Source organism: Blastocystis sp. subtype 4 (assembly GCF_000743755.1).
Source record: "Blastocystis sp. subtype 4 strain WR1 chromosome Unknown seqid_0428, whole genome shotgun sequence".
Taxonomy (NCBI): Eukaryota; class Bigyra; order Opalinata; family Blastocystidae; genus Blastocystis; species Blastocystis sp. subtype 4.
This window is the reverse complement of record NW_014569119.1, coordinates 1-10,311: the sequence shown is the minus strand read 5'-3', so window position 1 is coordinate 10,311 and position 10,311 is coordinate 1. Positions and strand designations below refer to the sequence as shown.

Genomic DNA, 10,311 nt, shown 5'->3' with positions numbered 1-10,311 from the left:
TACTATTAAGATTGACTGTTTCAATATATGCATATCATTTCCATAGTTATTGTCCTATGAATAGGTCAATTCTCTGTTCTATCCTCTTAGTACCTTCCAAACTATCCCAAACCATTCTACGCATCCACTTCAATAGATTGATAGAATACCATTTACTTCGGATCATTCATCTTCACATTTGTCTTGATAATGTCCGCTACTTTGAAAGACGTGGAGCTATGTCCTGTTTGTGGCATGCCTCCTGAATATTGTGAATATGGTGCGAAATTCGACTTGTGCAAACCATGGTTGAAGGAAAACCATCTTGATTTGTATCCAGATCTTGCTGAACTTGATGTGACCGAAGAAATGGCCGAAGCCACACTGGCTGCGATTAATGCTCGAGAGAATATAGTTGGTAAGAATAGACTTTGTTATGTGTTATAAAATAGCTCCTAAGAAGAAGGATCCAAAGAAAATGAAGAAGGAGAAGGAATTGACGTTTTCGGTGAAGACTCGACAAAAGCATAAGCATATGACTACAGTATGTGGTCTAGAATTATTTGGTGTGATATGGAGAAGAGAGTTGAAGAGTAGATGTGGATATAAAGGCGGCAACAAAGGCATTTGGCAAGAAGTTCTCATGCGGAGCTTCTTCTGAAAAGAATGCAGAGAATATGATGGAAGTCACTGTTCAGGGCGATGTCGTTCAGGAGTTAGCCAATGTTTGCAATGAACTTTATGATGTTGTGGATGTTGTATTTTCTAACTTATAGATCCCATTGGAGTGTATGTATGTAGTTGATGGAAAGACTCGGAAGAAGCTATTTTAGTTCGTTTATGGTCTGTTTGTAACGAACATGTTCGATCATTTGTTGATGTACCTTTGCATTCTTCGAACCAGTTCAGGCGCAGTGATGGATTTCTAGAAGTGAGATCGTTAAGAGAATAGGACAGGTAAAAGCAAGGCAAGAAGTGTAAAGAACTCGAATTTGGTGATATATCCATCGCGAGTACTCTACAACTCAGTTGTTGGACGAGAAGTTACATCAATCACAGAAAGCACTCGTAGATGAAAACTCCGATCTTTTTCTGGAGCCAAATACTATGTATTAGGTATCGAAATCAGCTGTACTTCGGCAAGATAGAGAAAGTCACTAATGCTGACAGTGTAGATCTTATAGGAGGGCATTGAAACGAAGCAGTTTTGGAGTTCCTCTTGGATTCTATAGTCAAATCCGGTGAAAATGATGAATCCTTCCACTACATAGTTGAACAATTGTAAATGTGTAGTCAAAGTTCCATAGAAAAGTGGTCAAAGGATATCAAGACCATTCAATTCACTTACGGTAAACCGAAGGAATTGAGATAGATTGATGATAGCCTCTTCGGAAGCCTCAAATAGGTTAAATGCCTCCCGTAAGTAGAGCAATGTCCATTCGACTCCAATAAAGTCTCCAAACGCGAGAAGTTGCCGAAATGAACATTCTCCTCGTCCCTCATTGTCAAGTAATCGAAACACCTCTTCAAGTCGTGATTCCATTCGTATCTCCTTCTCTGCAAGATAATAGTTGGCTTTCTACAATGAAAGAAGAGAAGTTGTCAAACCGCATCAGCATTTCCGTATCGTTTCCAAATATAATAAGCTTTCTGACTGATTACATCAGAATCAATATGATAATGTTGGATATCAGGGATGGAATCTAGTGTCAAGAAGATTTGGTTAAATTACCTGCAGGACACTCAATATCAGTCATAAGAGAATACGAGAAATAACTCGAACGACAAATAGTGTAAGGTGTCAATCAAAAAGAAGAAAAGAAACGGTCAGGATTCAAACAAACAAAAGAAGAGTTAGTTCTTAACTCATTGCGTTACAACAAAACTAAATTACTTATTCCTCGGTCTTCTTGTTCTCAAGACTAGCATAGTATGCTCTGCACTCATCAATGGACCAACTCTGATCAACGCCTTCCTTAGGAGTAGGTGTCCAAGGAGATACAGTGTAACCATTCTTGTACAGATAATAGTTCTTGCAAATCTCATTGAAGAAGAACATCAATCCAGCATAAGGAGCCACCTTGGCAAGATTAGCCAGAGTTCCTCTCCACAAACCAAGAATACCGTTCTTCTTTACAGTCTTGCAAGCACAATCCCACAGACCGTTGAACTCAACATCCACATCTGAAGTCAAAGCCTTCTTGTTCTGAGCCTGCATCTTCTTACGAAGAGTATCGAATGGGAAGGATACAGTCTGAGCAATCGAACCAGCCAAACAACCATTGATGAAGTTCTCGAAACCATTCAACTCAGAACGAGGCTTACCCCACACATAAGCAAGAATCTCATAAGACATGAAAGTCAAACCTCCAAAGGGAATCACACCAAGAATAGAAGCAGTCATACCCTTGTAGAAAGCAAAGAAACCCTCCTCCTTGAAAATCACACGGAAAGCATCGATGATACCCTTGTACTTCAACTCACCATCAACCTGCACAGTCAAACGAGTCTTCACCATATCCAAAGGATACACAGCAACTGTAGCAATCACTCCAGCAACAGCTCCAGCAACCAAAGAGTTCCAGTTAGACAGTCTTCCAGTCTCAGGATCCAAAAGCATCTTCTTCATCTCTCCGAAAGCAGCGAAGTTAATAGCAGAATATGGGAACAGACGAAGACAAGCAACACCATTACCCTTCCAGAAACCCTTCATTCCTTCCTGACGATAAATGTTCTTGAAAGTTCCAATGAAACCAGTGTGCTGCTTTGAACCCACCTGAGCAATAATCTTTACCACATCCAGAGGAGACGTGAAAGTACGAGAACCAACTCCAGCAATACCTCCAGCAATGAAGTTCTGCCAGAAAGTGAGACGACGATCCTGCTTCTTACCCATGGTGCTAAGGGAATAACCAAAACTATTATGACTCCTCTCACCAGAAATAGGGTTCACTTCCGAATATCAATTCTTCATTTATACTCATTCTAATACAATTCCTGATTCCACCCTAATTCAATCATTCGAGAACTAGTTTTTCCTGAGAAATTATTGGATGCCGCCGAATAAACCACTCTTGCTTCGAGGGACTCGAAAACTCAATACATCGTTACTCACGATATACTTCATTCTTGACTCGAAAGACCAACAGAATGCTTTATATACAATTCACAGAAACGAAAGCGAGTTCACGAACTATACAATCAACAGGTCAGATATTACCGAGAAATGTTGTCGTATTGAAAGTGGAAATGAAAAGAAGAACACAATTGAGGAGACTTTTGATAATTGTCTCTGTACTAATCCAAATGATCACATTCTAGCTCATTTCATTTCCCTTTCTCTCGAACTCTCTTCCAACGATTCTTCTTCTTGATGAGAAGTGGGGATCCCATACCATAATTCGTCTCGATTTTGGTGATGGTTTTCATGCACAGTTTCTCGTCAACCACGAAGTATTCATCGAGAATTCAATTCATTCTCAATGCAGTTCGACAGAATATCGGATGTGAAGCAAGCAATCGATGTAAACAGAACTTGTGTTGTGTGAGTGATAGCTGTTTTACTATTCCAGGGACCAACAAACCCAGAGTAGTGCGAACATATGGTTGCAAAAATTTCAACGTCAACAAGTTGCTTGGGAGATGGCTTCTGAACTTTTGAAGGAAACAAACACTACATATGTATTCTTTGGAGCACATACAATTTGTACGTATGTATGAATAAGGAGGAAATTAGGGGTATAGGAAGATCCGATATGACTTTAATGAACTATCTCAGGATCAGATCCAGCAGTTATTTGACATGTTATTTGCAGTTGCACGACAATATAAGGACAATCGGTCAACAGTGCGAAATGAGATTTGTCTGGACATTGCAACCTTGCTATTGCGATGGAGTGACCTTAAGAATATTGTTGCTGTTACTGTTCAGAACATTGGAGCCAGTGGAAATGAGTACATGCTTCTGAACGTGCTCAGCATGCTTCCAATTGAAGTGAAAAGCAAACGAGTAAGGAGTGTTGTCGTCTTTGATGAATAGATGCCTATCTTTGAAGAACAACGAGAAGCGAAGATTCATGATATGGAACAGAGTTCTTCCGATGTACTCCAATACATGAATAGTCTTCTCTCTTCTTATCCTCAAGATGAACAGATGGTAGTAGGAATGAAGGGAAGGATTCAGAATAGGAAAGGATATTCTCCTGTTTCCAAGCTTGGGTTTCATTAGGATGTTTCAAAGCAGAGGAATTGGCATCTACTTCATTGCTTCCAGCTCTATTTCAAGTATAAATGGATGAAGGAATTGAGAATCAGGCAATCCATACTCCTAGTCTCTTTGAAGTTTGTAGTGATGCTCTGAGTGAAGTATTACGGTGGTATGTTCTATTGTTTAGTCTGAATACAAGGTACTTTGTTCTCCCTCAACATAAAGCTGTGATTGACATTGTGATTCCTCAGATTGCTCATATGAAACCATTAGCAGAAGAGGCAATATCAACATGTGACTATGAGATGTGTAAACGAATCGTTTTGATCTTTATCCAGTTGGGCAATGATTACATTCTTCCTGTAATGGATGATAGTAACACTCTGAAAGACGAACTCCTTCAAACACTTCTCACACTCTATTCATTCCCTTCTATGGATATTGCTGAGCTTTGTGTTGATTTCTGGTTGGATCTTCTCACTGTACTATCACCTCCTGATGCCAACTCTCCTGTCTATCTGTTGCTACGACAACTTATCGATGCTTCTCTTCCTCATCTTGTTTTTCCGGAAGTAGGTCCTAGGAGATTCTTTCACTATAGAATTCACAAGCCATGTCCTCTGAGGATCGACATGAATTCAAGAAGCAACGTCGTGCCATTGGAGTCTGTGTTGGAGAAGAGTATGATTCATAGGATGTGATTGTGGAGTGTCATCAATTGTTGCATGGAAATGATGTGTTTGATTACATGCATGTCCTTTTCCTTCAAGCAGCTTCGCTGGTAGGATTCACTGATATGTTCACATCCAGCTAATTCAGCATCCAGAAACACAACAATCCCAATGGATGCAAACCGAAAGTCTGTTGCATGCCTTGAAACTTCTTGGTGTTCCTTATGAAGCTAATCGCAACAGTGTGTTACAAGTAGATGTGGGGGAGAATTAGAACGTAGATGGTGAATGCAATCTTTGCCTTGCCTTCGATCAGTGAATTGGCAAACACATCCCTCTTGTTATTGAGTAGTTACTGCACACTTTTATGTACTGATCTCAGTGTGATGGATCGTATGCTTGTCTTCTGCTACGAAAAGATGACAGATCCTTCTCTACAGAATGCTGCTGTTGATCTATTCCGAAGTGTCTGTAAAGAAGGTGGTCAACTGATTCTTCAGAATCCTGAATTTGCCAGTAAGGACAAGGAAAGGGAATGAGGCATAGATCGTATTCTCCAACAGCACATTGTCATTCCCTCAACAATGCATTCAAGTAACCAGTGTACAGTAGGAATATCTCCCAGTGATGATATGAAGATGATGGAAGGACTTTGTTTGGTGATGAAACGACTTCCTTCAGAGCAAGCATCTATGATCCGACAACAATATCTCGATCATCAGCTTCAAGAAGCCCAAATTATCTTACAGAATCAAGAGGAGTCTCGGAGTGAGAGACTGACTGCGATTCTCCATCTTTTGACTGTAAATATGTTCAGATTGGTTCATTCATAGGTTATTATTCGTTTCTCTGTGTCTCGAAGCATGACTACAGCTACACAAGACATCTGTGCCTATTTCAATAGAAATTGGCAATTCTTCATAGAGCTGGTTAGTCAGTTAGGATCTGATGAGTAGGACAACAGATGATGAACAATGAATAGACATGTAGCAGAAGCAATGTGTCGTTTCTTCAAGTATTTCATGCGACTTGATCGAGATGCATATTTGATATTATTACCTGCCACCACAGAACTCATTCTAACAGGATATGCCAAGTCACATATCGGGAGTTACATATACTGTGGTAGTGTGTTGATTGGTGAATATGGATGCTATCAACAGTAAATAAGATGAGTAGATATGATAGATAGATGTCATGACCTTGTTCTTCATATTCTTTCTGTGTTTTGTGATTCTACTCTTACACTCCTCTCTGTCTCACCAGAAGCTTACATCCAAAATCCGAATCTGGTGGAAGATTTCTATGATTTGTGTGGTCGATCACTTCAAAATATCCCTGAAGTTCTCTTCAGAACAGGCGATATGGTACTACATATTACGGAAGCAGCATTACCAGGAATTCAACTTCAACATCGTGAAGCCAATAACAGTGTGATGAGGTTCCTTGAAACACTGGCTACATATGGACAGGAGGTTCAACTTGAAGAAGGAGAACTGGCTGTGAATGTGGCTTCATATCGAGCCGACGTGTGGAATGTATTGAGTGTCTGTGGTCAAGAACTAGTCAGTCAGCTAGTAGGAGATATGAGAGGAATGTTAGATAGATNTCGATTACATGACTCCAATGTGTCAGTAATCTCAGTATTGTATGATCTCTTTGATTGCTTCAGGGATTTCTTCATTCAAAGTGTGGCTCGAGCAATTGATGCAATTCCTGAGAAAGTATTGTCTGTGAACGAGAAGGAAAGCTTTATGAATGTAGGAATACAATATGGTAGTAAGATATAGGGATTACTACAGGAGAATAACTCAAATCTAAATTGGTTTGAACATACTATGGAGTCTCTCTCAGATATTACACGAAGGAGAGTCCAGCATGAATGAAGAATCAGTACGATTCGGTGTCTTTAGTATCTCTCTTTCTTAATTACAAACAACTTCACACCACTATTCTTCATCACTATCAATCACATGAATTGAGATACATTGTTTAGAAACATTCTGAATTACATTTCGTTTATTTCGACGTAACTGTTCTAATTGCTTTCGTGTATATGGAAAGAAGGAACTTTCTCCCAATAGTACACTTCGTTTACGATATGCTGTAGTAAACAAAGAGTCAATATCAAACTGAAGTATTCCAATTTGTCTAATTCTTATTCATTCTCCAAATACACACCTGAACCGAGCAGCAAACATCACATCATCTTCTATCTTCATCAACTCTTCCTTATGAAGATCCAGAAGTGCTAAAGCAAACCTTAACAAACACTTATCTCCCTCCATAAGAATTACATCCCATATTCGCACTACAGATGTTACAGGCATGGAATTGATGAAGAGAGTCATGAACCAGGAGAGAGAAAGAGATAATAGTTTGGAATCCACATTCTGAATACGAGCATAAAGATCAGGATAGCGTTCCTGAACAATATCTTCAAAGATCGCCTGAAATGTGAATCACTTCTCTATATCCTACTTCATCTACTCGAGCTCCACTAAGAGTAGTGTCGAAATACCCTACAGGAAACACATATTGGAGAATTGCAGCCAGAGTCCAAAATGCCTTCTCTTCTTCCATAATCACAATTAACAAGAGACCACCTAGAAGATTCATTCCCTGACAATACTGAATGTCTTCTCGAACTACACTAATTGCTAATAGAATCCGTCGTAAAGACTCTGTGAACGGAGCTTCTTCTTCTATTTGAGTTGTATTCTGACTCATACTAGGAGTATTCTGAACCATATTAGGAACCTTCTGTTGATCCTCATGAGAATTGATGTCTTCATCTTGTTTGCTTCGATAATACATACCAGAAGAGAATAATGGATGAGTTGGAAATGTTCGTGGAATGTCCTACAAGTGAAACTCCTTCTATAAAGAAACATGATTGATTAATGACTTGAGTTGTGAGTCATTTTGAGATTGCCAGAGTTGTTGATATGAATTCACAGATCGTCGACGTAACTCCCATCCTCCACTAAGATAAAACCAAACATTCGGTCTCAAATCAAAAGGAATCTACAGATTACTCACTCTCTTTTCATTTACTCCCTCTCGAATTAATCCTCGCAATGTATGACGTTTTCGACTATCTCCAGTCACTCCATAACCCCAAGGACTGCCTGACTGACGAGTCCATCCAAAAGACAAGTGCTGAACACCTCCTATTCCATGTAGGAAACTCTTCCATAAAGTCTTATTTCGATTCCACTTCAACGTATTGGTTCTAAAGCTCAGAAATAGTCAAGAAATCTTACTGGATCCATTGCTTCTCAAGAATCGCATACCCTTGGGATTGAGGAAACATATAAGCATCCACACCATAAGGACGCTTGGTGTAATCGATTTGACGAAGAAATGATTGAGCTAATCGTTTCTGAGGAAGATCCTCCTGGTTAAAAGAGTCAGATGGGATGGAATAGGACTTGTCTATATCTTGAAAGGTTGAAGGAGTCATTGTGAGATAACCATTATGAGACATATACTCAATGATCTCACTGGGAGTGATGCGCGATTTCTGATACGGACAACTGATCAAAAGAACGAAAGGAGGTTGTACCTTCAAGTCACAGCGATTTCAAGAACATACCTCTTCTAAGAGAAGAAGAATCGATTCAGCCGTCTTATTCACAACAACTTCATCATTGATAGCTAATAATGCAGAACCAACAATTGAAGAAAACTCCTTTCTGATTCACTTTCACCAAACAACTCTTACGAAGAAATAGAAACAATACATGCTGATAAACTAGATGAAAATGTACCGATACGAAGATTCACCTTCAGATCAGGAAGAATCACTTGCTCGATTCGAGGAACACCCTTTTCTCTATAACTCATTTCAATGAATTCTTCCAACATAAACTCCTTCAAATCCAATAGACGAAGGGAAAAACGCTTTGTAGTTTCCAACAAACTGCTTAATAACACTTTCTGTTGATCAATCTCGATTGTATTCGAGAAGTAAACATCTTTCCATAAACTACCATAAACAGAAGTACCATTAAGACAAAACACTACATCACCTTCTCGAATCCTTTCTAGTTCCTTGTATTCACTAAATCTTCAATATACAAAACAAACTACTTTGGATACTTCTTACTGACAAACGGAAGTCCGGTTGTCTCATCGATCCTCAATGAAATGTAATCGAGGAATATATTCGATTCTATTCCTTGAAAACCACTTCTTTTCTCACTTGCACAAATCGTATATGAAACCGAAGCCCAAGTGTCGTTTCGGATTGACATTCCTGGTTATTGGAAGAAAATAACGTCAATCTACCAAGTATCAAGAACCAAAGTGATTATGTGGAAGTCCTTTCTTTGATTTTGGTATCTTTGTACATTCTATAGATCATGATATATGGATTAACATTATTTGTTGATCATTAGAGTTGATTCTTGTTAGAACGATTCCTTGGAGCTGAATTGAAGATTAATGGATTCAGGACTTCGCTTCAAACTTGGATTTGTCAGTTCTATCCTTGTTGATAAAGAAGATACTCTTTCTCCTATTTCCTATTGGGAGGAGTTCCTGTTTGTGTGTAATCTGTGAAATAAACAAACCATCTAATAGAACACAATTGAGGGGCAAACGGATGAATCTAAAGCAGAGTATCCGAAGCTAATAAGTATTAATTGCTGTATAATATGTGCTTTGCTCCATAATACAGTTCTATCGAGCTATCATTTGGATATCTCACTTTTTTCGTATACTATTCTTGCTAGCTATTGCTGCTGCTGTTCAGGTCCAGTCGAAACCTGATTTCCTTTCGTATACTGACTTCAAAGGAAAACCCTATACAGTAAGCTACGATAAGAGATCATTCTTGTTGAATGGAAAGCGTAGTCTATTTCTTGGTGGGTCGATTCACTATCCTCGTGCTACTCCAGGTATTGCTGAATTGGATATCTTAGGTTATAGAGATGTGGGATGATGTTCTTGACCAGGCTGTTGCAGATGGACTGAATTTGATTCAGATTTACACTTTCTGGAATCTCCATGAGCCTGTTCAGGGTGAATATTATTGGGGTGGAAATGCTGATCTTCGTCTCTTTCTTTCGAAATGTGCTGAGCGAGGATTGTTTGTGAACATGCGAATCGGACCGTTTGTTGTTCTCTCTTTGAATTACTTCTAGATATGTCTGTGCTGAATGGGATAATGGTGGTATTCCAGTTTGGATGAACTATTTGGAAGGTGTTCGTCTTCGAGCTAATAANNNNTGGGTCAGTGGATGAAAGTGCTCACTGATTACACTCGTGACTTCTTTGCTGATAGAGGAGGTCCTATCATCTTCTCTCAGATTGAAAATGAACTGTGGAATGGAGATAAGGAGTATATTACTTGGTGTGGAGAATTCGCAGAATCCCTTGATTTACATGTCCCTTGGATGATGTGTAATGGAGACAGTTCTGAGCTGACTATCAATGCATGCAATGGAA

General features: G+C 39.2%; 6 protein-coding genes across 6 annotated transcripts; 3 read left to right on the top strand and 3 right to left on the bottom strand.

Moving 5' to 3' along the window:
• Window positions 1-189: 189 nt before the first annotated feature.
• On the top strand, window positions 190-812 carry JH06_5389 (translation machinery-associated protein 22-like protein; the record flags this gene model as incomplete). The annotated part of the gene is made up of 4 exons (XM_014669717.1): window positions 190-397; window positions 432-545; window positions 577-728; window positions 756-812. The coding sequence occupies 4 exons, from the start codon at window positions 190-192 to the stop codon at window positions 810-812; spliced, it is 531 nt and encodes a 176-aa protein (XP_014525203.1).
• A 35-nt stretch (window positions 813-847) lies between these two features.
• Window positions 848-1,171, bottom strand: JH06_5388 (hypothetical protein; the record flags this gene model as incomplete). Its single annotated transcript, XM_014669716.1, has 4 exons — window positions 848-904; window positions 935-997; window positions 1,028-1,084; window positions 1,115-1,171. 4 exons carry the CDS (start codon window positions 1,169-1,171, stop codon window positions 848-850), a joined length of 234 nt encoding a protein of 77 aa, XP_014525202.1.
• Window positions 1,172-1,294: 123 nt separating this feature from the next.
• Window positions 1,295-1,736, bottom strand: JH06_5387 (hypothetical protein; the record flags this gene model as incomplete). Its single annotated transcript, XM_014669715.1, has 3 exons — window positions 1,295-1,558; window positions 1,588-1,682; window positions 1,712-1,736. The coding sequence occupies 3 exons, from the start codon at window positions 1,734-1,736 to the stop codon at window positions 1,295-1,297; spliced, it is 384 nt and encodes a 127-aa protein (XP_014525201.1).
• Window positions 1,737-3,461: 1,725 nt separating this feature from the next.
• On the top strand, window positions 3,462-6,647 carry JH06_5107 (transportin-3; the record flags this gene model as incomplete). Its single annotated transcript, XM_014669714.1, is given in 15 exon segments — window positions 3,462-3,503; window positions 3,535-3,689; window positions 3,724-3,988; window positions 4,019-4,135; window positions 4,168-4,263; window positions 4,294-4,352; window positions 4,374-4,758; window positions 4,788-4,856; window positions 4,881-4,967; window positions 4,997-5,110; window positions 5,139-5,373; window positions 5,404-5,678; window positions 5,691-5,809; window positions 5,840-6,019; window positions 6,050-6,647. The coding sequence occupies 15 exon segments, from the start codon at window positions 3,462-3,464 to the stop codon at window positions 6,645-6,647; spliced, it is 2,796 nt and encodes a 931-aa protein (XP_014525200.1).
• A 135-nt stretch (window positions 6,648-6,782) lies between these two features.
• Window positions 6,783-8,706, bottom strand: JH06_5211 (GTPase activating protein; the record flags this gene model as incomplete). The annotated part of the gene is made up of 9 exons (XM_014669713.1): window positions 6,783-6,806; window positions 6,870-7,008; window positions 7,039-7,307; window positions 7,339-7,719; window positions 7,750-7,884; window positions 7,915-8,092; window positions 8,124-8,425; window positions 8,456-8,555; window positions 8,585-8,706. 9 exons carry the CDS (start codon window positions 8,704-8,706, stop codon window positions 6,783-6,785), a joined length of 1,650 nt encoding a protein of 549 aa, XP_014525199.1.
• A 600-nt stretch (window positions 8,707-9,306) lies between these two features.
• Window positions 9,307-10,107, top strand: JH06_5212 (beta-galactosidase; the record flags this gene model as incomplete). The annotated part of the gene is made up of 5 exons (XM_014669712.1): window positions 9,307-9,408; window positions 9,445-9,499; window positions 9,597-9,761; window positions 9,793-9,976; window positions 10,008-10,107. The coding sequence occupies 5 exons, from the start codon at window positions 9,307-9,309 to the stop codon at window positions 10,105-10,107; spliced, it is 606 nt and encodes a 201-aa protein (XP_014525198.1).
• Window positions 10,108-10,311: the final 204 nt, after the last annotated feature.